This window comes from Larus michahellis, chromosome 6 (assembly GCF_964199755.1).
Source record: "Larus michahellis chromosome 6, bLarMic1.1, whole genome shotgun sequence".
NCBI lineage: Eukaryota > Metazoa > Chordata > Aves > Charadriiformes > Laridae > Larus > Larus michahellis.
Genome location: NC_133901.1, coordinates 8,803,591 through 8,828,460, shown reverse-complemented (window position 1 = coordinate 8,828,460; position 24,870 = coordinate 8,803,591). Strand labels below are relative to the sequence as shown.

General features: G+C 40.6%; 1 protein-coding gene across 1 annotated transcript in view; it reads left to right on the top strand.

Annotated features, from left to right (window-relative positions):
- The window catches only part of RSRC1 (arginine and serine rich coiled-coil 1), a 169,960-nt gene that overhangs the window by 131,792 nt on the left and 13,298 nt on the right, over positions 1-24,870 (top strand). Inside the window, exon 7 of the mRNA XM_074591886.1 lies at positions 4,113-4,181. Within this exon, the coding sequence (XP_074447987.1) occupies positions 4,113-4,181 (69 nt within the window). The remainder of the gene's footprint in view (positions 1-4,112; positions 4,182-24,870) is intronic.

Genomic DNA, 24,870 nt, shown 5'->3' with positions numbered 1-24,870 from the left:
CATAGATTATTAAATGCTTGTAGTTTATTAAAATAATTTTATCAAGTTTCTTAAGTGACAATATTTCTTGGGAGGCTTTATTTTCTATAAAGAAGTAACAATTTAGAGGGAAGAAGACACTGAATTAATGGAATTAATGAAGAAGAAAGAAAGAGGAAAATCTAGGTGAGCGTATGAAGTCTGGATGGGAAAACGGACAGGAACCTGCATTTCTGGCTGAGTGAATGTTTGGCACGTAATCGGGTAGAGTCTGCTTGAATGGCAGAGTCAGTGTAAACCTGAAAATCTCTGCAAACCGTCAGTAAGACATAGTATGGGATAATTCCTGGCATGAAGTTGGTTATGCTATGCTGATTTACACCAGGTGGTATTTATGGCCCAGTGTTTCTCTGTGGCTTGCAAATTGCTGTTCTTTGTTCTTGTATTTAATCTCTGAGGTCTCATTTCATGTCCAAATTTTTCCAGTCAGCCTATAGATAATATCAAGGAGACACGGAAACACCTACCCTCTCCCTTTCCCAAATGGGAAAATATGCAAAATCATCCACTTTTTTCCTTTTCTTTTCTTTTTACCCCACTTTTCAGCGTAAGCCAAAGGGCAGCTGGCATTGCAGGTCTGCACTGAATGGGTTAAAGCAAGGAGGACAGGGTTCATCCCTCCAGTCCCCGGGGAATTACCTACCCTTCATTGATCCACAGTTGATCTGTACATTGTAATTGCTCCTCAACAGGAACCAAAGTTGCAGGTCTGGCAAGCAACCTGCATTTCCATTAGGGACCTCTCCGCTCGGACTTCCAGCAGCCTCCACCGCTCCCCCAAATCCCTGGCAGTTGGGTTTGCTCCTTCCCCACAGGGTGGGTTTGCCAGCTTGGGCTTGAGCCCCTTCTAGTTACGTGGTTATTGGGGTTTGGAAAGCAGGTGAAATGAAGCGGATCAAAGAGCTAGTCTGAGTTTCAAAACCCATCAGCATATTCAGATTTAGGATATTAGTGCATATGGAAACATGAAGGGTGTTTTGAGTTTCGTTTGGGCTTTTTCTAATGACACAGAAGGTACTTGATGTAGTTTAGTTTAATTAAATATTAGTGTCTTTGTTGTAACTGAGCAATATTGTTCCACTTCTGCATTGCATTTATTTGTCTGAGTAGCATGCCCATAGTCTTTGCTCACAGTTTATTCTCACTGCAAAGATAGGATTTGTTTCTTCTTCCTTTGTGCTGCATCCAGCACAGTGAGATGCTGATTCCAGCCAGGCTGGAACAAGCACTTCTATCGTGCACACCTGGAAATGCCTAAAATTGTCTTTCATCCATCCTCTTGTATTAATAGTCCACTAGCTACTAGCAAATACCTGCACTTCATAACTTTTTATTTTAGTGTAGGTACATATCTCAAACATCTTCCGTGTGTCATTTTCCCATCCTTCAGAGAGAAAAAAAAAAATCAATAGAATTGTAATTTTATCTGGGGTTGGACGAGCTCTTAAATGCTGCAAGCTGGAGCACCTCTTTATTTATTTATTTTATATTTTAGAAAGCTTTGTAAGCAGTCAGGCTTTTGTCATGCTAGCGGTTTATCCATGCAGGAAGCCCAGGTTCAGGAGCAATCTCAGCACTCCAGCTACCTGGATCAATTAAAACCAGACTTTTGCTGAAGTGACTTCTTTGATCTGCTGGGGGTGATAAGCAGCTGTCTGTCCTCCTCCGGCCCGAGGAAAGTGCAGTGCAGAACTGAGTTCCCTTCCAAATATCAGGGCTTTTAAGTGCTTTTAAGTGTTAAGTGGCCAGCATGGGCTGTCTGTGGTCTCAAACACCCTAAAATATGGGGTAAGGGCATAGTAGTCCGCAGAACAGAGAGGGTGTGTTACATTTTAGAAAAAGTTGTAAGGATCTCTTAATGTTTAATTGAACTTGATTTGATGAAAATAAATCTCAGGTTTTAATGATGCTTTGCCAGTGAATAATGACAGAAAATTTAAAACATTTTAAGAGAATGGTTAGCATTAAATTCTTAAAGCACCACATGGCTTCAGTGACTTCTCTTGGTCGTAATGGACGGTGCCCTATAACCTCAGAGACTTACTGCTCTGTGGATATATGGGGCAAGTTAAATTGTTGTTAATGAGCAGTGTTGTATATAGAATTGTCCTCATGATACTTCCTAAATTGCTACATTGTCCATATAATTAACCAGGACTTGAAAAGACAGCTCTGTTTCCGCTAGCAGAAGTTTTACCTATAGTTACAAGGGTTGGAAATTAGCAATTTAAAGTTAACAAATACAAAATAGAAATTTAGTCAAAGACTGGCAACATCTTTTATGTGTGTTTTAATATTTTTATTTTTTTTTGGCCTTGGGTAGCCATTGAGATATCCAATGAATTGTTCCTGTGCAGCAACAAATCGGTGAGGAAGAACAAAGTAGCATAGTGGAATAGATAAATCAAATTTAGGCATGGTAGTTTATTGAATCTAAATTGTGCCCAGTTGGCCCAAGAGCTATATAAGCAATCCATCTTGTGTTGATAATGGAGGTTCTTGAAATCCACCTGATGTTTGCATTATTAAATTTCAGCCTAATGAGCTCTGCTAATACATATTGAAGACAGTTGTAAGGAGTAGAATGTGAATCTGAGCGGGATAATTTGAAAGAAACATAAGCTGAGCATTTTACATGACTCAAGGGGTATATCTACAATTACACATATAACCAAAATTGAATTTAAATGGAATTTCTATTATCCTTGTCCTTTTACCAGGGAGAATAAAGTGTAAATGAAGTAAAAGTCTTTAGAGTTACTAGCAGTTTGTTTATATTATCTAATTTAATAGATTCTTGTAATGATCTTCACTGGCAGAAAAGTTTTAATATTTCATGACTTTAAATGTAGTCTAAATATGTATAAAAGCATGTAAGTGGAAACAGATGTCTATATAATTACTTCTATCACTTTGTAACACCACTGTTTAAGTTGTATATTTTAAGAAGGTGTAGCTACTGGCTGCAAAAAGACACCAGGGTCGGAAAGACGCCTTGACACCCCTCTCCTGAGCTGAATTTTGTTTTCATAAATTATTGGTTGATTCAGTAGGTGGAAGGACTAAGTATTTGCAAAACTGAATAAGCGTTTGCTATTTGTGCCACAGTATACGGTGATTTTATTACATAAGAAGGCCTGGTTTAAATTCTAAATTCTCTTTCTTTTTGGTTCTTTTCCTTTTGACGTGGTGATACTTTTTAGAACTTAATATTTCATCAAGTATAATGCTATTAGGGACTTATTCTCACTTAGTTCACTCATCAGGCAGTGAGATGGCAATAAAAGAGAATGGCTCCTTTGAGACATTAATGCTTTGGAATAAATGATGTGCTAGAACAGAAATTTAATTAATTTACAGAGTATATTGATAGTCCCTTGTTACTGTGCTGTATATTTTTAATCTTCTTTAACATCTGTAGTAAAGTGTTTGAAAACCCCTGCAGTTGAGCAACTAGTAGATAATTAAGTAATAAGGGAAGAGGTTTCTAGAGGGAAAAAGATTCTTTTTAAAGAATACTGTCATAACATGAATAAAGTACTGCTGCTGTGATTTGCAGTGAAAATTGTATACTACCTAATTTAATACTAAGTAATAGGTATTTGACTCCTATTTTAAATGCTGTCTGCCAGTCTGCATCCCTGAAAATATTGTTTTGTTTCTATTTTATCCTGAAAAGAGGTTTTATGGATTACTCGCTATGGTAGCAAATCTTTTTTTAAATGTGCTCCATTTGTTTCTCTATAGTTCAGTCCGGGTGCAAGTAGGGTGGGGAGATCTGTATTTAAGAAAAAAAACTCTTAAAAGTTTTACTTAGCAAAAAATGAAGGCAGAGATTTGTAGTGAACTAATATTGCATGCAAAAGTTACCCTCCATAACACCATTCACGCTGTTGTCTTAACTGTAGTAATATCTTTAAAGAAAATACTGTAAGAACCAAATTCTGCACATCATCTTCATTGTGGAACCTACAAAAAGGAGTCCGAAACTGGGTTTATACCCCAGGAAATGCTGTTGGGCAAGATAAATTAACTAATTATAACATTTGTTGTTGTATTTTGTTTCTTTTCAGCTAAAGCAGATGAAGCATTAAAGGCTAAAGAGAGAAGTGAAGAAGAAGCGAAGAAAAGAAAGGAAGAAGGTAATGCTTTTTTTTTTTTAAATCAGTAGCAAACTAAAATCCTGTAAGTCAGAAACTATTATTGTGAAGGGACTAAGTTCCAGTGGGGCTGTGTGATTTTCTTACAAGGCATCTGAACCCGAGATGGCCGGTCTGCCGCTCCTCTGGGTCAACCACAGCTTTCTGCTCCTGACCTGTAAGATTAGCGAGAACCGCTAAATGCACCAAAAATTTCAACCAGATTTCAAAAAGTATTTTAGCTGCCATTAAAGAAACGTAATAATTTGAGACAAAGTTACGCGTTAAGACCTTATGACCAGCTGATACCACTGGTTTGTGTGCCGGATATATTGCTTGATTAAAACAGTAAGTGGAGCTGTTAATTTGGCTGTGCGTTTAGTCTGTATGATGTCACGCAGTGAGCTAATCTGTTTCTTGATGAAACTTGGTGCACTGAAAGCTGGCAGGATCTGGGCAATTTTCCTTTGCAATACAGTAGGTGGAAAGTTAACGTAAAGTGCCTGGATAATTGAAACAAATGTATTTTGCTGGTATGTCGGTGAGTAATGGGAAGAGACATTTTCAATAGCGTGACGGAGCCAATGCAAACAATCTATGGAGCCTCAAAGTTTCTCACTTCAGCCGCGATAGACATCCCTGTCTCACAGAAAATAGCTCAGTTGTTCAAATTAAAACGAATCATTTAACTCTGTGACACCTATTATTTTTTGCGTTGACTTAAACATAAGAAAATATAGTGAAGGTCTTCACTTCTTTGCAGAGGTTTTACTCTAGAAATACGTGTTGTTGCACATTGGTCACTGCAGCGAACTTTCTCTTTAGCATATTTAAGTGATGATAGATTTCAGGTTGTAACTGTTACTTAATACACTGAATAATCTCCATGAAAACGTGTTCCTGATTCTCCCTGCCCTGTGCCCCTTGTCCACCTGGGATCGCGTGGATGGTTACTCAATAATTTATCCTCCCAATAAACAGGATCTAGGTTTGAAGATGATGTTATGTTTGAAGAGATCATGTATTTTTCAGAGCTGGCCTTTCGATGTATTCATTTACTATAAAAATCACTGTTGTGACCAAATATCCATCATATTTTGGTTAGGGACAGGATGTCATATATGGAGGAGAGTAATATGAAGTAAAGCTGTTTAGGACAGCTTGAAATTTAAGGAGAAGTTAAGAGATTGAGATATTTTTAATTCCCAGTGTGATATGAGGTTAAGATCATTAAGCTAAACCAAAACAGGAAAAGTCATGCAAAACAGAAGAGGCAGTAGGTTGCATGAGTATGTATCAAATAGAAGAAAACACCGATCTTTACAATTTTACTATGCCATCTCCTCATCTTTCTTTCCAGTCTATTTAATCTTACTGGAAACTCTGCTTGTGCCTGCCCCCTCTTTTCCTATCTCTGAACACAAGAAGTTGATCTTCGAGGTAAAGACAGGAACTTTCATTTTGCATCTGCTGTGCCTTCATCTCTTCTCATCTCTCCTCTACCATCCAGGCACCAGAGCCTGATTCTCCTTCCGCACATGCTGTGTTTAACCCCCACTACACTGCCTCCTATTTATTTCCTGAGGACAAGATTCCTCCTTATCCTGCTTTGACACTGTTATTTTCCAGGAATCCTTCCCAACGACCAAGGAGTCTCAAACAGCGAATCTCTGCTTGCATTTCTTCCCCTGAATTCCCATTTCATATCTTGGTCTGAGCTGAGGCAGTCTTTTAGGGCTCCAAAGGTTCTGAATTTTATGGAAATCTTTTACATATTTATTTGATTTTGGAACAGGTGATTAGCAAGATTTTTGGATTAGGAAAATACATCCCGCCGGTTTCCATGTTGCCATCTCTTCTTAGGTATTGACTTCAGGTGCTGTTTCTCTGGTTATAATCAAATTTCTCCAATTTTCTTCCTTACCTGTTTTTCCTTTATCTGGAGTTCCAGCCTCAATAATTTCTGAAGGCAATTTAAAGCTTATTTGCACTTCAGGTACAAACAAGCTTCCTTAAATCCTCATGTGTTGAATGAGAAAATTAAGTATACTTTGCAGGTCTGATTCAGCTGGTTGCTGTCCTACAGGATTTATACCTTTTTACATGATTTCCCATCCCCTCTTTGTTTTTACATTTAGTTGGCTTTAATAAGCTCCAAATTGTGGGACTTAACGGTGAAGTATGCTGAGTATGTATTTCAAAACTCTAACGTAATCTTTATTAAAAATTCATGCAATTGATTCCCTTCTTCTGTGTTTGAGTTTTGGTTGTTTGGTTTATTGGGGTTTTTTTTCCAGAAAATCATTTTGCATTATGGGGCTAATCCAAAGAAACTAATATGTACTGACTGCTTAAAAAAACCCCAGCAATCCAGAAGTCCCCAATTTCATATACCTAACAGTGGATGAAATTGAATCCCGTTCTAGCACACTTTCATGGGCTTTATGAGATAATGCTTTATTTGGTGCTAACCACTGTCCACCCATTCGGCTCAGCTTCAGAGGACTGGTTAATTTGGCAGTCAGCTTTCACTCATACCAAGTGCTTGGTAATTACAGGCTTATTTAGTTCCTGACAGAGTTGTTGCTGTTGGCCCTGTGCAGTTTTAGGTATAACATTCGGGTCTTACCAAGTGTCTTGTACCTGAAGGCCCTGCTGTGCTTGACAAAACAGAAAAATACCGTGTAATTATCTTTGAAAAATTTCAGCTAATCAACTGCATTTCTTCCTCTGTTTGAAAGAGGTTGGAGGTGTTCACATTTAATAAACTTTTAGTTTAATGATGTTTAAAAACCAGTGAAATGGATGCTAAGCTTTTTTTCACTTCAAAGGGTATTGGGCAATCATTACATCTGAAGGAAACACTTTCTTTTATGTTAATTTTCTAATTATATTATCTGGGATACACTGCGAGAACTTATTATAATGGACACATTGATGCTTCTGCATCCGATCTCCGTGGGACGGATCCTGGAACATCCCCAAAAGGAGTGTTGCCACCGCTGGACCAGCCGATGTGACCCCAGGAGAGCCACACGGTCCTGCTGCCCGTGGGGCACACGCCTTGGGGGGGTTGTTATAGATTAAAGCTAAATTGGGAGTGATTCAGAAGTGTCTCAAGTAGAAGTTGATAACGGAGGATCACGGACAACCGCAACTTCAAAGCAGAGCGTTTATTCCCACTGCTTGTCCTGCAAGCTGAGCTGGCGCTGCAGGTGGCTCCACACCTTTGAAGTCTATGGGGTTTACTTTAGCTACATCAGGAGTTTATTAAGCCCCTGGCATACCTCTTCAGGTAAACCATTGGGTATGAAAGCGGTCTTTTTGTCTGTAGGACAGGAATCCAGGACACTTAAAAAAACCTGAAAGTCCCAAGTTTGGAATGACAGTGTTTCAGAGCTGTGTTTCCCTGAGCATTACGATTCCTTCAGTATTTTGCAATGTATCTAATATAGTGTCCAGAACACTTGCAAAATATAATATACTTCCTCTAATTTGCCTTCTGGATACAGTAAGCAGAGTGGGTTTGTATAAATGTAATAAGGTTGGGACTTGATTTAGAAATTTATCTGTGATGACTTTCCATAACAGCAGACACTAAAATGTCATCTGTGCCTTTAAAAAGATTCCCTTGCACTAAAAAGGCATCACAACATACATTTTATATATATAAAAATAAAACCCTGCAAAAATCTGTAACCCCCTGAATTATCTAGCCTAGCAAAATGAAACAAACCCCAAAAAACTGTGCCTATATGTTCCCAAAACTTTGCTCGCTTAGCATCTAGTGGCTCACTGATCTTAATTCCCTCTTTTCTTAATAGCAAAGAGCTGCTCATAACATCGGGGCTCTGAACGCGGTTCTTTCACCCTCTTCTGCAAAACAGCTTCCATCTGCTGTGCGTAGCCTTTCGATAGCTTTCTAGGAGGATTAGGTGGAGCAAGATCATATGAATATCTTCCTAGCAAATGAGTTAGAAGTCTAGGAACTCAGATTGATAAACCGTTTTTCTGTTCCTGCGCGGTTGTGTTCTTGCAGGAGAAGTCTCTGTCTTGTGATGGCTCCAGATGGCTCAAAGTTCAAGTGATCTCTTTTCTGACTTGTCTGCAAGATGATACTTGAAATCTTTAATTCCCCTTCTGATCATTGAAATGAACTGCAAATGGGAAGAGCTCCTCTTTTCTGCCATAATGCTTGGAAAGGGCTGAGGTAGAAATTCCTGCAGATTTTTTTGCTTCTGCGAACTTCTTCCTAAGAAATCATTTTACTTGTCCTCCAAGGTGCCCGTTGCTCTGAGGCTGGCCAGGCATTGGGCTGCTGGTAGGAGGAGCTGAGCATCACTTGGGGTTTTGTTTTTGCACTTTCCTTCACTTATTAAACTGTATTTATCTCAATAGATGTTTGGGGAGGAGGGGGTGGGTTGTTTGGGGTTTTTTTTGTTTTATTTTGATTTTTGCATTTTCTCTGCCTGTTCTGTCCCCCGTCGTGCTGGGGACAGTGAGTGGGAGCTGCGTGGGTGCTTTATCTGCTGGCCGGGGTCAGCCCAGAGCAAAGCTGTACCTCTCCATCATCTGGCTCCGCTGCTGTGCTGTGTGGGCTGCTCCCTGCACAGAGAATACCTTCAAAAAGGCCATATAACCCTCCGTCAGGGACTGGCGTGGGGTTGATTATGGAATGAGAACATGTGACTAGAAGACAGTCACCTAAGCCTGTTGCATTAGATGCCCCCCTACTAAACTGTGTTTCTCTTACAGTGTGTAAATGAGAGTGCTGTATTCAGAACGTAACGCTTCAGGGGTATACATAGAAATATATTTTCTGTAATAGTGCTAAGGGTAGTGTTTAGTAGATATTGAGTGTTTCTGGTCTGGGGATCTCTACCAAGTCTCTCCAAATTAAGTTATGAGCTCTGCTGAGTTAAAGCTTTGTGTATCCTTCACGACTTCATACAGGACTAATTTCCCTCGGCAGAATTGCATTATACCCACTGACCCAGGCGCGGTCAGCATCCCCACTGAATTGATGTTATTCACCTAGAGAGAGAGACAGCTGAAAAAATAAAGTATTCCCAGGGTCCAGAAATCTCCATTCAGCTCTGAAGCTGTGTGGTGAAATCCCTTTGAAACTGGAAAAAAATACTTTGTAAAATATCATAAATTTATCTTAAAATCCCTCAAGTTGGCTTTTCTGACTTTGAGAAAAAGCGTTTTCAAAGCCCTTAGCTTTCACTACTTCAAAGGCAATTTTGAAAATTTTGAGTTAGTGGAATAATATCTATTATATAGGTGTATAATATCTGTTTGCCTACAGGAAAGCTGGGGAGGGGCTCTTGATCAGGGAGTGGAGCGATAGGATGGGAGGTGACAGCTTTAAACTGAAAGAGGGGAGATTTAGATGAAACATGAGGAAGGAATGCTTGACTGTGAGGGTGGTGAGCCCCTGGCCCAGGATGCCCAGAGAAGCTGTGGCTGCCCCATCCCTGGAGGTGTTCAAGGCCAGGCTGGATGGGGCTTGGAGCAACCTGGTCTGGTGGGAGGTGTCCCTGCCCAGGGCAGGGAGGTGGAACTAGATTATCTTTAAGGTTCCTTCCAACCCAAACCATTCTGTGATTCTATGAATATCTATCAGCAAGGAATATTTAAAACAGTTTTCCAAGTGGTAGGAAGTCTAAGCAATGGTAACTTAGCACTTACCTATAAAAGGTAACTCAGGAACATTATCTCCTTTGAATCCATGGCTGTAATGATTTTCATTCAAAATCAAAATGTTCTAATTACCTAGTTTGGTTTACTTTGGGACTGTGTGACGCTAAGAGGAATTAATTAATGCTCAGAGTTGTCCTACTTGGAGACGGTGTGTATGATACTGAAGAACCCACCATGTTTAAAACGGCAATGGGAGCTTTGCTGTCGAGTTGCAGAGCCAGGCTCCAGCCGGGGACTCATCGGGGTGAGGGGACTGGGTCTCCGCTTCTGCAAATTTGCAGCGTATGTTTTGAAAAATACGTGTGTGGTTTTTCCATTACATCCCATTGTGAGTGGCTCATATGCTAGCAATTGCGTTGCCTGCAGTGCTTATAAAGGGCAACTATGGAAAGGCGAAGGGGGAAAAAACGGGTTGGTTAGTGAATTGGAAACAATAGTAATTTACAGCGAAAGCGGGAGGAAAACTTCTTTTCAATTTATTAATAAGCACCATAAAAACTGTCCTGTGGTGTCTTTGAAAAAGTTGTAAGGATGTTATACTGTTCTGAAATGAATAGAAAATGTTTCCTGAAGAGAAGCTTGTTAAATAGAATTCATCAATTTGTCTGAGGAGTTAGCTACCAATTAAGAATAAAATGCTTTGTTTTCACTGGAAAATAAATGGTCTTATTAAATTGTCTATCAAGTGTTTAAGCTTACCAAGTCCATGCAAGATACACAGAGAAATTGCACAATGCAAAACACCAGTTTTGCGTAGTTTTATGTCCCATATGTATTTACAAACAAGACTTTTATCCTTCTTGCATTCATCATGGTGTGTGTGCTGGAGCCCGTTCCCTTTCCCGTCTCAGCCATGCAGCTTCCATCTGCTGGGTACTGTTGACATCTTTTGCTTGCAGAAAGAGCTTTTTGCAATTTGTCTTCGTTCTCGCTTCCTCCTACGGCTTCTGTAGCCAATTTTGAACCCTCTTTGATTTGCTCTGTTGTAATTCGCAGCTTTACCTAGAGCTGCTCGGAGGTAGGACTCAGGTGGACAGAGATACGCTTCTATTTTCTCCTCTTCCCAGCTTTCCCATGCTTTGTACAAAAAGTGTTGCAATTATTTCACACGCTTTAGACTGATTTAGGTTTTGCTTTCTTTTCTGTTTTCGTTTTTGGTTTGTTTTTTTCTTTTTTACACAAAAACTTTGTATATTTTTGATCATTAAATTCTCACTGGATTAGCTTCTCCCGCGTTGGGGAGCGGGGGGAGTAGTGAAAAAGCAATTGTGTTTGTTTTGTTTTGTTTTTTAAGTTCACACAACTATTTTATTATGTGCATAATTATTCAGAGTGATCCCCCGCCAGCTCCCCCAAGCCGTTCTGGTTAAAATGTTAATAATGAAATTGCGTAAGTCCTGTAAGGAATGTCTGGTTATAAAAGTTGCCCTGTGTTTGGGCAGTTGTCGCCTGATGAACCGTATTCTGTCTGTTCGCCTTCAGACAAGAGTGTTAGCCTAAAACATCTGTGGATTCATCAATAAATTGTTGTAAACGATTTCCAAAGGTTTTTTTTTTAAAAAAAAAAAAGAATCTTCTTTCCCTCCAAAAATCTGAAATTTTGAATTTTCAAAAAAAATTTGAATTCTCCGATATTCACCATTTCATGGTTTTAAATATAACTCTCCAAAAGGGAATTTCTGAGCTGGCAGCCTGCGCTGGCAGCAAGCGCCGCCGCCGCCGCCGTAACCTTTACTCGGGTGAAGTTGAGCTTCCTTGCTGCGGTAAGCAAAACCGACTCGGCAAATAAAGCAATTGTTTCATGGCCTGTGAAAACTGGTTATTCACCCCCCACCCTAAAGCGGTGGTGTCTTAACATTACTTTTATTGTAATTTTATTGCCAAATCAGGTGTGAGATTAGATGTTGGATGTTACGTGTAATCTGCTCAGAAATCAAATTATTTGACCTCCAAGCCCACCAATGCCCCCTCCTGCTGGTTTGCTGTTAAATATGCAGCGTTTTCCTGTCATGAATACAAATCGAGGACAAATTAAAATCTACAGACAGCTGACCTGAGCTCCAGATTAGAGACTGGGGGCTTGTGCTGTTTTAAATGTTTTAATTACCATAGTCCCTATAGCCAGTTGAAGGACACACAGCAAAATGATTTTTTTTGTGACAAAAAAGCAAAGAAAGAAAGAAAAAGGCTCCCTCTGTCTCATTTGAATTTTTCGGTTTGATTACATTTGCACTTCCATTGGAGCTATGCTAATTTGCTGCATGAAATTAGGTCTATTAATAAAAAATGCACTACTTTTACAAGAGTATTTTCAATGGAGGCCTTTTTCTACTTTGGTTTTGTTTACTTGTTTCCATTTGGGACTGCCTGAAAAATGACATCAAAATCTTAAGGGGATTTTACTGTCAAACTTGATTTTTCACTCCAGGCCTGGCAAGCCAAATTCAAAGGAGCTGAAATGGGTAACAGCAATAGTTGAAATAAAGCACGCAATGTGCTGCGAGAGGAAAATCCAAACACATTGGATTGTGTTCCTGTGAGATTTTTGGATCGTTTCCCTGAGTGTACCATGCATCCTAATATTTTTAACTTTTCAATTTAAAATACATCTTGTCGTGGAGCACCCGTTCTGCGGTTGCGTGGGGAGGAGGAGCCGGGGATGCTGCTGCCCGGCCAGCACTCGCGGCAGCGTGCTGCCCGCGATGGAGATGCACGAACAGAAGGGTTTACATCAGATAACAAGGAAAAGAAGTTTTTCAGAATGCAGCTAAATACGGTTTGTTCTTTTGAGATCCATCCGTAGGTAAATCGATGCAAGGGTGGTGCTCGCGCTAGGGCGGGTATTGTCCTGATGCCTTTATCCTGGAATTTGCATTTTCTGTTTCTCGTGTGTGTTGGCCCAGTGTTGAATTGATTAGTTATGCCTACCCAGTAAGCAGTGAAACATTCTTATATACTCTGGGGAAATAAATTTGGCAGAAAATCAGCATGAGTAGATTTAATTATCACTCTGAGACCTTTCCCTTTTCTGGCTTAGTGATCCTGAAACTCTGTGTGTTTCACTGAAATCTGTGTGGACGCTAAGCTTCGCTTCCCAATTTGTTCCTCCACGCAATGATAAGCCAAGCAATTACTGGTTTATTGATTTTTCATCATGGCAAATTTAAAGTTGATTTTTTCCTGAAAAGGCAGGGGTGATTAAGTGTTTCCCCTCGGTTTAGTACAAGAGAGCTATGTGGCAGAATCTAATATCCTGAGGTCAACCTCTGCAGGCAGATAATACGGTGTCTCGGCCACGTGTTAAGGAGAGAAATCAGGGCTACAAATGTGATAGGATATATGTGGAGACAGTTTAATTTGCTCCATTTATATGAACAAGTCATGTGGCACATGCTTGGAAAACATCATTGTGAATAGGCTTGGGAATGAAGCCCACGTGGGCAGGAGGAACGAGGGAATGCAAACAAGAGAGGCATTAAAGCGTTTGGTGGCAATTGTCCTTTAAATGGAGAAATAAAATAAATATCTGGTGTGTTATTGACAGATTTTACTGCGATGTACGTGCTGCTTTACTGACGCCCCTGTTGCAGGTTTAGCCTGGCATTAGCGAGGATGGTAAAGTCTTCAAGTCCAAAGAAGATGGGGTTTGTATCTGAAGGGTTCTCGCAGCAGTCCTGGTAGGGAATGCGCCTGACCTTCTAGGGCGGGTTTGGGAACATGTGGATTAATAGGATTTCAATCAGAGCAGGAAAATTGTGCTTTGCATAACTGATACAATGCATTGCTGTAGCCTAAATGGACTTTTAAAACAATCTATTTTATGGATTTAGTTAAGTTAGCGTATATATGCACACAGTAGGTAGTTTGAAAGGATCTTTTCTCCTATCTTTATATTTCAAATCAAATAGATATGTAAATCTAGTTTAAAATATTTTTAAAAAGAAAGATAACTTGTGTGTACTAAAGGAGTCGTTTTGATCAGTTTGGGAAGAATCTCAACAGTTTCTCGACTGTCTTCTTCCATTTAACTCAAAACTGCAAAGGGCCAGCATGAGTAAGGGGTTGCCACGAAGGAATGGTAGAGAAAATAAAAGAGTAAAGGTTTGACTAATTGATGGAAAATATATGAAATGTGGTTTATATAAATGTGATGGGCCCAAGCTGTGATATTTGAATCCAGATTTTCAGTGCCTCAAAGTCTGGATTTGGTTTGGCTAAAGCGTAATCATTAAACCAGTATGGATCCTTGTCCTGAATCAACCCCATACATCATATAGGCTTGGAGCTACGTTTTTGATTTGGAAGTCTCTTGTTCTACCGTTTCGGCTTCTTTTAGTAGTATTAGTAGAAGTTCAGAAGAAGGAGAAATTCAGATAACTCCCTTTTTACTAAATAGTGTGAGTAACATGCTATTTTACTAAGTGAGACGGTTTATTAGATATTGAAAGCATGAGAAGATTTCCTTTGCTGTGCCTTCTGCACATGTGTGCTGCCTGGTATTTCACCAGTGTGATGCAATTAGTGCTGTCCTTCAAGCTCGTACTGCCTTGCTGAACTCCCAGTGGCAACAAACCGAGATCAGAATTTCCTATCAAAAATCCTCCATCGATAGACGGAGCTGCGAGGAGCGCTCCCCTCCACCTCCTATGCCACATTGCTTAACACGCAGGCTGAGTTCACCCCGCTGCCTCGGCTACGGCAGGTACTTTGAAGGCTGAGGGCTTAAAGCCTGCGTGGATTTTGAGAGATGGGGATCACAAAAGAAAAGTTAAGTGCGTACAAGAAAATCTGGAGGACTCAGCTTTTAGAAGATACCTTAATTATCAATACTGCACAAATCCCAAACTATACGCCTTTTTTTTTTTTGTACTCATCTTCAACGTGTTGGGCAAGAGTTCTCACATGGAGAGTCTAATCAGTAGTTTATCCATGACAAAGCAGCTATTTTACTTAACACTTCCTTTAGGAAAAGTTAAAAGGCTGTATTTTGATGTAATTGATATTAAAAACACAGGTTGAATTGGCTACAAAAAGATTTGATTGCATGAGGTCAGGCCATGTAGCTGTAATAAGTTAAAGTGCTTTACTCAATGATACGGAAATATATTAAGATGCCCTTAAGTTCATTAGTTATTGCCTTAGGTCATAGTTTACGTTCAGTAAATTTTATTGAAGTTCATTGTTATGGCAATGACCTGAACTCAGTCCGTGAAGTCTCCAAATTATTTAGTACAGATAACATATTTGGTATGGATACGCGATTATTTTTTTTTACCGTCTTATCAAAACTGTAAGTTCAAATCTTTTCAGTTTTGCCTTCATAATGGCAGATTTTAAGCAAAGTGGAAGTCTCTGCAGCTCCACCCTTTGTGTCCCCTGTGTGCCAGCGTTGCTTCATTAGTCTGACACAAACACCTGGTGTTGCGCTTTCAGTCTCTGGAGGATGTTTCAGCATCTGGCACACACTGTGATCTTTTTTTATGTGTGTTTAATCGTTTTATTGACGTTTTATAATTAAAAGTAAGCAGAAACAAATCAAGGATAATAGAAAAATGTGAAGTTTTGTGCAGTTGCGGTGGCATAGTGCAGCAGATTAGGAAAGGCATCCGGCTAACAATAAAAAATGTGAAGGACAGAATCGCAGTATGAAACGTGGCATCTTTACTGGCCAGTCTCTGTGGCCATATTCTTCCTCAACAGAGCTGATCATCAGAAAAGGGATCGATAGACCCCTATAGACAATGGCTATTTGAGTAATCAATCCCAGGCTTTTTATTAAAGCTTCTGTAATTAATAATCACTTTTAAATGTGTTCCTTAAATTTTAGACTGCTTTGTGCATGCCCATCTTCTTCTGTCCCTTTGTATTTCATGTCTCCCTCTTTTTCTTCCCTGGAGGACCCCTGCTCCAGCTACCCCATCCTACTGCGGGTCAGTCCCAGGGGATCTGCTGTCCTGTGTAATGCACCCCAGGTTCCACCGGTGCTGCTGGTGCCCCAGGCTCACCCGACCCAGCCAAAGGGCTGTGCTCCCTCCCCTCCTCTGACACCCACCTTGGTGGCCAGCAGGTCGAGGCGGGGGATTCTGCCCCTCTGCGCCACTCTGGGGAGACCTCAGCTGGAGTGCTGCCTCCAGCTCTGGGGCCTCCGACACAAGAAGGACGTGGACCTGTTGGAGGGGGTCCAGAGGAGGCCACAGAGTTGATCAGAGGCCGGAGACCCTCTGCTGTGAGGACAGGCTGAGAGAGTTGGGGTGGTTCAGCCTGGAGAAGAGAGGGCTCCGGGAAGACCTTAGAGCCCCTTCCAGTCCCTAAAGGGGCTACAGGAGAGCTGGGGAGGGACTCTGGATCAGGGAGGGGAGTGATAGGACGAGGGGGAACAGTTTTAAACTGAAAGAGGGGAGATTTAGATTAGATGTTAGGAAGAAAATCTTTACTGGCCCATGAGACACTGGCCCAGGTTGTTCAAGGCCAGGCTGGATGGGGCTTTGAGCAACCTGGTCTAGTTGAAGGTGTCCCTGCTTGTGGCAGGGGTGTTGGCCTTTAAAGGTCCCTTCCAACTCAAAGCATTCTCTGATTCTATGATTTTCCCCTACACCAGAGCCAGGGCACTCTGTGCCTCCCAGCAGCCACCGGCCGTGGAGAGTGGGATGCTCAGCTAACCAGGGGATTGAAGGACTCAGGGGCACTTTCCATCTCAATTTGAGCATGTGCACGTGGCCAGGGTAGCTCAGATTCAGAAGCCCCGATTCAGGTTGGTCTTAATGACCATTTGACTTAAATAAAAGTATTTATGTTTTTATAGCACCAAACAAGTTTCCCAAAGAGTAGCTAGGAAGGTCTGATGCAACAGCATGTTGCGTTATTGGCAAAATGTGGCAAGGAAGGGAAAGAAAATGCTCTTGCTCTTAAAAAGTATGTTTTCTTGCATAATTTTGAGTTAGGGACCATTCATGTAATAAAACAGCACATTCTTCTTGTCATCGCCAGGGTTCATTTTTTTTCATATGTGTTTTTACAACAGTGGTCAGTGATACTACAGTTTGTATTTTTTTCTGTATACTGAGTTAAAAGGAATTGAAATGTTAATTACCTCCTTCATGTCTGATTCCAATTGCTGTGCTGGGCACATGACATTTACACCATTGTGACGGGTCAGGATGTTTCTGTAAGGTATTTCGTCAGGAAGCAGAGAGGCTTTGCTGTGAAAGTATTTGAAAATATCAACATTCTTCTCTTTGTGCAGAAAGAAATGATTTAGAGAAAACTCAGACCTGCTACTGTAACGCTCCTCTGAGCTAATGTGTAACCTGAGGCATTAAAAAAATACACGGGGAATAAACGGAATAAATAAAGAGGGAAAGTGCCTACGGATGCCTTGAGCAGAGCTGGGGTTTCAGTTCAGGCATTTGAAAGGACAGACACAAGTCCCACCGGTAAAATCATGCTTGAGTTTTACATGAAGGACATCATGTATGTTGTGTGACAGCATTTAAATCCAAAGTTGACATTAATAAAGTTTCAAAACATCAGTGACCTGAAAAGTTAAAGCTAAGGGAAATTGCATCCCATTTGGCTATGGCGATATAATGGGCATCTTCCAGAAGCAGAAATGCCCGTGCCAGCAAGAGAAGAGCAGGGGGACACGGTAAGGACCCATAGAAGGATGGAGATTTTTGGCTGTTCAACATTGCTAACTTGTAAAGGAGACACGGCGTTTTGGGTAAAAATATCCCTTTATCAATAAATAGTCGCGTGTTGGTAGCAGGGTTGGAACAGTGGCAAAGTTATTGAAAAAATGTGTTCCACTTAAAGACTTGTTAAATTCGGAGTTTTCGTTAAACCCAAAGCCGCAGGTAAGCACGCAGCACTAGGCCAGCTGCCCTGAAAGTCCTGAAAAGCAATATTTGTTGTTTTCTAAAATATTTTAAGCATAAACTGTAAAAAGAACAGTATGAGGCTTTTAGGAAAAAACTGGGATAGATTGATTTTTTCCCATCATTATTTTAAGAACATTTCAGTCAATTCTTGCTGAGGCGGGTGTCCGTGGGGCTGGGGGGGTGTCTGTGGGACCAGGGATGTCCGTGGGGCTGGGGTGTCTGTGGGATTGGGGGTACCCATGAGCTTCCCCGAGTTCTGCCTGGGGGGCAGCGGGACAGGCAAGGATCACGTCCACCCCAGGGCACCTCCAGTGGCATCTCCATCTGCTGACGGGCTGAACAAACCTGATTATTCAAAATCAAGCAAAATTTGGAGCCGTTAGGAATGTTGTCACTGTGATTTAATTAGACAGAGATTATTAGGGGCGGTGTGCATTAATCTAATGCAATGAAATCGCCATGAAAGCCGACTGGTTTATCAGAATCATCAAATTCTTGCAAGGACTGGGATTTCTTGGAGGGAGGAATAATGTGGGGGTGAGAAAACTGATCTTAAAATATTACATGTTGCACAAATTACATGGTTGCTGGAGAAATCCTGTGCGTCTGCACCTCTTTTTTCCCCCCGCTGTGTTTTTCTAAGGTTGCCATTTGTATTGTGCTTTTCAAATTTTGTTTACTGGATTTCCGGCTGCAGGTTGTCTGTGTAAAATACGGTTTAGAAGATGAAGTTCTAAAGGGAATAAAGCAAATACAATAGATGGAGTGGCCGTTTGTCAAGAAACCTACACAAACCATTAAATGTTCTTTTCCAGTTTAGGTGTTGTAAAAATGAGAAGTGTGCTAATATAGGGCTCTATTGATCAGGAGTGGTTCCCGGCATGTCCCACTAGGAAACATTATGTACGGCGGTGAGTTCCTTTGTGAGATGGCCAATCTGTCCTCAAAATGTCTTGGATGCCTTTTACCCACTTGCTGGCTGGGTTTACGTAAAAAATGTGAACCAGAATGGAAGTTTCGTGAGCAGAAAATAGGGTTGCGTTGATACGAAATAGCCTTTGACTGTAAAGGTTTCCTGAATGCTTGCTGTGATTCATGCACGCAGAAGATGGGCTCTTCCAGATATATTTTTAATGCATACTTGCACTCTGCAGAACTAAGTTTTTGAGGAAAACTTAAAAAAGAAATAAAATTTCTTTTTATTAGGTTTATTTAAATTCATATGAAGTGATCTGACCATCAGCAAGATGTTTAATCTGCAAATCTCTTGCTCAATTTAAAAAGTTTATCCTCAGTGATTACACTGAAATAGCAAAGAAAATGGCAAGAAGACATGATTTTTCTATCATAAATGTGGTATATTTTAGTGTTCACCAGTGCTGCATGGTGAATGCAGGGTTGGGATCGTGTTTCCCAAATTGTTGGCACACGGGCATGTAGACCTGCAGGCACAGCGTTTCTGCTCTACAGGAGCCAGAGTCATTGTGGATGGAAATAGGGTTCCTGGGGATTAAATTGTGGGCGCAGGCAGCTTAAGAACAGCTTAAAAACAAGTCTGCCATTTCCATAACTTGGGTAAATGCTGAAGTTGAGCGAGCTGTTCTTTACAGTCACAATTCCCGAGATGACTGGATTTCAACTAACACTGTGGGCTCTTAAGAAAAAGTGTGGAAGTTGATTAATTTACACGATTGCGGTTCGATGGTAGGAAAAGATGGAAACACGGATGTTGGTCAGGTTCTCCGTGTCAGTCTTGCCTGTATTTGCTTTGAGCCAGCTGTGCTTTGTGGAGGCAACGAGCGCTGCTTGAAACATTGCCGCTCTTGTTCAGTGTTATGAACACGCGTACTTCACCTGGAAAGATGAATGTTTTATTTGAATCCTTCCGTTTGCGTATGAATAGTCTAAAATTTGGCTTTGTTTTCATGCATTAGCTGAAAACCCATGGAAGAGAGAAGCAATGCACAAAGCCTGCAGATGGTTGCAGGGAAATTGTAAGGAAATTGAAGGAAAAGTAGATTAAAAATAATAACTTCCCTTATATCATCTGCAGAGGTGTCTTGCTTTGTCTCTATATTAAAATACAAAGCAGATTTTGTCTGTTTTCATATACTTTTTTGTGGAGGGGGAAAATCAGATAAATTCTCTTCTGGAATGAAGCACATTAATATATGTGATCCTTTAAGGAGAGATACAACATCAACAAGGTGTGCATAAATATTAAAATAATTCTGAAGCTGGTATTTGAGTCATTTTATTTTAGGAAATACAGCAGGTATAATTAAAGTTTTACTTTTACATCTGTAAAGATATCCAAGCAGGTAGAGTGCTAAGCAGGTTCTCCCTCCCTAGATAATGTTGGCTCAAAGCTACAACCTCAACTAACAAACAGAAAGTTATTTTCCCTTCCTGGGTATGTGCTGTAAGTCACTGCGTTTCATCAGCATTGTGTTAAAAAAAAAATACCTGATTTCAAATCCTTTCAAAGACCTATTTTTAGATTAAGAATTGGCACCTTAGTTCTGTTTCATTGCCGTCTTTGAAAAGGTGTTTGAAGTGGGGCACACTCATACAAGACAATTGTAGGAGACCGTCAAATACACGGCTTTTAACTACTTCTATTCTAAAAGTGAAAATACAGATAAACTTACGGTCTCTCTCACAGGGCAATTTATGACTTTTTTTCCAAATTAAAAGTCTTGAAATTGTCTTCTAAATTTAAGACAGACGAAAAACACAACTGGCTTCTGTACTTCATTAATGTTGTGTATTTTACTGTCATCTTTATGGCATTTATTTGTGCTAAAGGATAAGTCTGAGACAAGCATCAGTTAAGGTAATGGGATTGTAAAGCAATCACGTAATTAGTTATCTGACTTCAATCATTTTTTAAAAAAATTTATAGCTACGTATTGAAAAGCTGCTTCTAAAAGGGAAAATAAACAACGGTGTATGAAACGAGCGGGCAGCAAAAGGGACGTGAGTTCTCGTCTTGGAAAGTAAAAAGATCTGATTTCCAGCTCTCTCATAAGCCCCTTGAATAATCCCAGGCAGCAAAGATGGAGCGTGAGGAGAGTGGTCAGAGATCTAGAAAATATGGGTTGTGGACAACTGTCGGTGGATTTATTTTGTCCAAAGAAAATGGAAGGGCGAGAGAAGTCTCCCAGTTTGCTCTCTGAAAGAGGGTGGGTGGACATGTGGACACGCATTGTCAGCGTAATCATCATCTCCTCCTCTACCTTAGGCATTCATTCTGTCTGTTAAAAAGAGAAAAAAAAATTATCCTGCTTAGGAGGAAGCTATAAGTATATTTTTACTGCTTCTTTTTTGATATTCCAGCTTTACTTAAAAAAAAAAAACAAAACCAGAAGAAAGCTGAAAGGTAAGGAAGGGGGAGTTGTGAGATGTTGGTTTCCAGCTGTGATAATAACTACATACAGAAATGTGCTTTCTGGAGACGTGTTTGTACCATTGCAATATGCATGTATTTTGTCTGATTTAGCAAATTATTCAAAAGTATTAAATTTTCAATTATTGAGTTTGAAACAGTCTATTTTTAGGAGCTGACATCTCAGGTTTGCTGTTCTGTATTGCGGAATTCCCCATTTTAGGATACCAAGAAAAGAGCATCCTTCTGGGAGTTTCTATGTATTTATTTATTTCCCCCATATAAACCCCAGAATTCTCCAAAAATATAAGGCATATTTATCCATTCATTAAATATTTCACTTAAATTCTGAGGTTTGGTCTTTAAATTTCCATTAATTTGCACTGTTTGTTCTATTGAGGTTTTCATTTGTCAAAATTGTTAGCTCTTGGGTATTAGTTACGCAAATATTGATGTGTAGCTTTGGCCTGTTAGCTATCAATTGAAATCAGAAAATCAATAGACTTAATAGCTCCTCATTACAGAGTTGATGCATTTGCAAGGCTGAGTCGCGTATTGTCAGGGAACAATCAATTCAGTCAAAAACTATTACACCATCACCGCCAGAGACGCTTTCATAATGTTTTGGTGTGTTTATAGTTGACCTGAGCTTCCACTGCAGCTCTCAATGCAAAATAACCCTCTTTTGGGGTCTCTTGTAGAGTTATAAAGCCAGAGGCGTGGGGGGGTGGCTCTGGTGGTGGTAGCAGAGACTCGGCAAACTCGTGACATGCTGTCCCATGGCAAGTCCTGGTGTGGTTTACGGCGGTTTATACAAACAGGTTTTGGAGGTAAAGACTCTGCTTTCTGGCTTCTAGCAGTAACACAGATTTCCTAAAGCTGTTTGCCGTGTTGTTTGTGTCTGGGGTGCAAAGTGGAGCGGTGCTCCTGTTATTCGAGCGGCAAATAAAGAAATCAGGAAATCAATTTACGTCACAGCTCCCAGCTGGGGCGAAAGCACCAACATCACAACACGAACCAAAGCAGAGGAAAGCGGAGCCAATTCTTCGCTTTCCTGAAATACTCCAACCATTTCCGTCGCATTCTCCGAGTATATGGTGGTGCTTTCTTGGGTTTATATTTTAAAAAGGGAATTGAGAAGCAATATAGGTGTGCCGCTGAGATTTCAGGTTTACATATGTGTAAGAGGATACATATATTTTCTTTTTCTCAAGAAAAGCATACAGTATTTACACTTTTAGTTTAAAACTCTTTGTAACGTAACCAATTGAATATAGCTGAAAAATTTTGAGGTGTCTGCAAAATATATGTATATAGAGGCGGTAATACCTAAAGCTAACTATAGCCCTTAGAGCGGTTTATAGAAATGATTTTTATAGGTAAAGACTCTGCTTTCTGGCTCCCAGCAGTGATGAGAACGTCCTAGAGCTCTTTGTGGCTTGCCCTGCCCCGGCAGCCTGGCATCTCGGAGCATTCAACATGCTCAGTGCTCCATTTAAAAAAAATTAATGATTATTTTAACTTAAATATGTGCATACTATATAATCTGGCAGGTGCTTATTGAACTGTACCGAAGGAGTAATCATTAGTGCACAAAGTGCTGCTTTCCTTCTCCTTCTGTGTCGATAGAGCGCGATGGAAACAGATCCCAGGGATGCCTGCTCCGTCCTGAGCTTGCCCTGGGGTGCTGCCTCCCGACGTTTGCGAGGCTTTCTGGAAAATCGCAGCGGAAAAATTATCCCCATGTTAAAGGGACACTTCTTAAAAGTTGCGTATCATTAAAGATCATTTAGCTATTTTAGTCAATTAGTTGTAAAGAGCACGCTTCGTAATTAAACATTATGAAATAGTTAAAAAGCAGGAACGGTCAAATACATCAGTAAGGATACCGTAGCTGTAGTCTAATTTTATGTTAAAATGTACACTGAAAGGCGTAATTGAATACATTGCTCAATGTAAATGAGAAATGGCTCTATGGGCTTTAAATTAATTAATTATTTGCAGTAAGAAGAGCCTTATCTTTTTGAGTTAGACTACAATCCCACAGAAACGTACGCGTTTCCTCGAAGTTCGTGTGTAAGTCATCACACTGAATTTAAAAGAAATGCGTCCATTCAAAGCATCGAGCATCTAAATATTTGCTAGTGATTAGTTTTAAGTCTATGTTGCTGTTCCCCAAAGTAATTGCAAGAAAGTTGTGTCATTCATTTTATTTAAGTATTTTACTTCACCGGAAAAAGGTTATTAAAGTCAAAGAAAAAATCCAGACACTTAGTAAACATGTAGGATGAGTGAAATACAGACTAAATGAATGATATTTAAGATGACATACATAATTATAACAGAAAGGTCAGGGTAGGTGGCAGCTTTCCCAAGTATATAGAGTGTCAGAAAAATCCCTAAAGTATATATTTTAATTGAGTTATGTTTTCTTTCCTTCACACTGAAGCATTAAGGTATTACCCCAGTCCTGGGCCTGTGTTCCTATAATTTAACGTGGCAAAATTCCCAGATCTACATTTTGACAGTAAAACCACATCACGCATAGGCTCCTTCCAGCAATGAAATACCACTTTGTAGTTGTCTCCAAATCATCAGTTTCTTTTTCGATTTAAACAAAAATATATTTAATATACGGGGGGGAAATAAATTGTACAAGAGTGAGGATGAACTGAACCCTGTTTTTGAAATGCAAGAAATGCGTGAAAAATGAAAGAAGCCGACAGATGCAACAGAAACAAACAGAACTATACGGCGAAGGGCAAATACACCGTACATGGTGTAAATGGCGTGCACGGTGTGTCCCCGGGAGCCGGGATGGCCGAGCCCTATCCCCAGCTCCAGCCCTGCAGGACTTGGGGGGGTGGCCAATGCTGGGACTTCCCCGGGCAAGGGCTGAGCAGGGACCGGCCATAGATTGAACCCTGAAAGAACCCACCAGACACCCTCTTTTTGAAGATTTGTGCCCATTAAAAACAACACAAAGAACTGAGTAGTACAGTCAGCCACTTAGGTTTTCTTGGACTGAGGCTGGCTTGAAGCACTCGTGCCAACAGCAACAGAACGCTGGGGGCACGCCGTACTCCGTCTCCATCAGCAGCAAGGCCATTTTCCATCGGGAAAGAGGCCTTCAGGGGCTCCGTGTGCTGGCACATGGGGAAAACTACTTCACTACACACATTCCCCAGAGAAACATTTTATTAGAATTGTTTTCTCCAATAACAATTATAAGAAAGGGGCTTTTCCCCCCCCCCTTTTTTTTTTTTTAAGTCTTTGATTTGCCTCCAGCACGTCCCAGTTACCCAGCGATCCTTCCCCGTGCTTCTCCAGTTACACTTAAATATAGCTCCGTGCTAATGAATGGGGCACGTGGGATAAACGGACCCAACGTCAATACCTAGGCTGGCTGGTGGTACGGGGGCTTCCGCTGGCTCGGTAACGTTGTCTGCTGCATAAAAAGGAAGGACACAAGGGGAAAAAAAGATTGATTTTGTCCCGGGAAGGCTCCGGCCTCCAAGTGGGTGAATGGGATGAGTTAAATTAGAGGTTTGGAGCAGAGAAATGTTCTTAAAGAATATAAAAAGAGAGACTAACCAAATGTGAAATCCTTCTTGCTCTGTTTTATTTTGGCATCTCGTTTAGCGACGTACTCATTGGCAGAGTACTCTTATCTCCGCGGCCCCGTCCTGAGCTCTGTCTAGCAAAAAGCGCCTGTATGTGT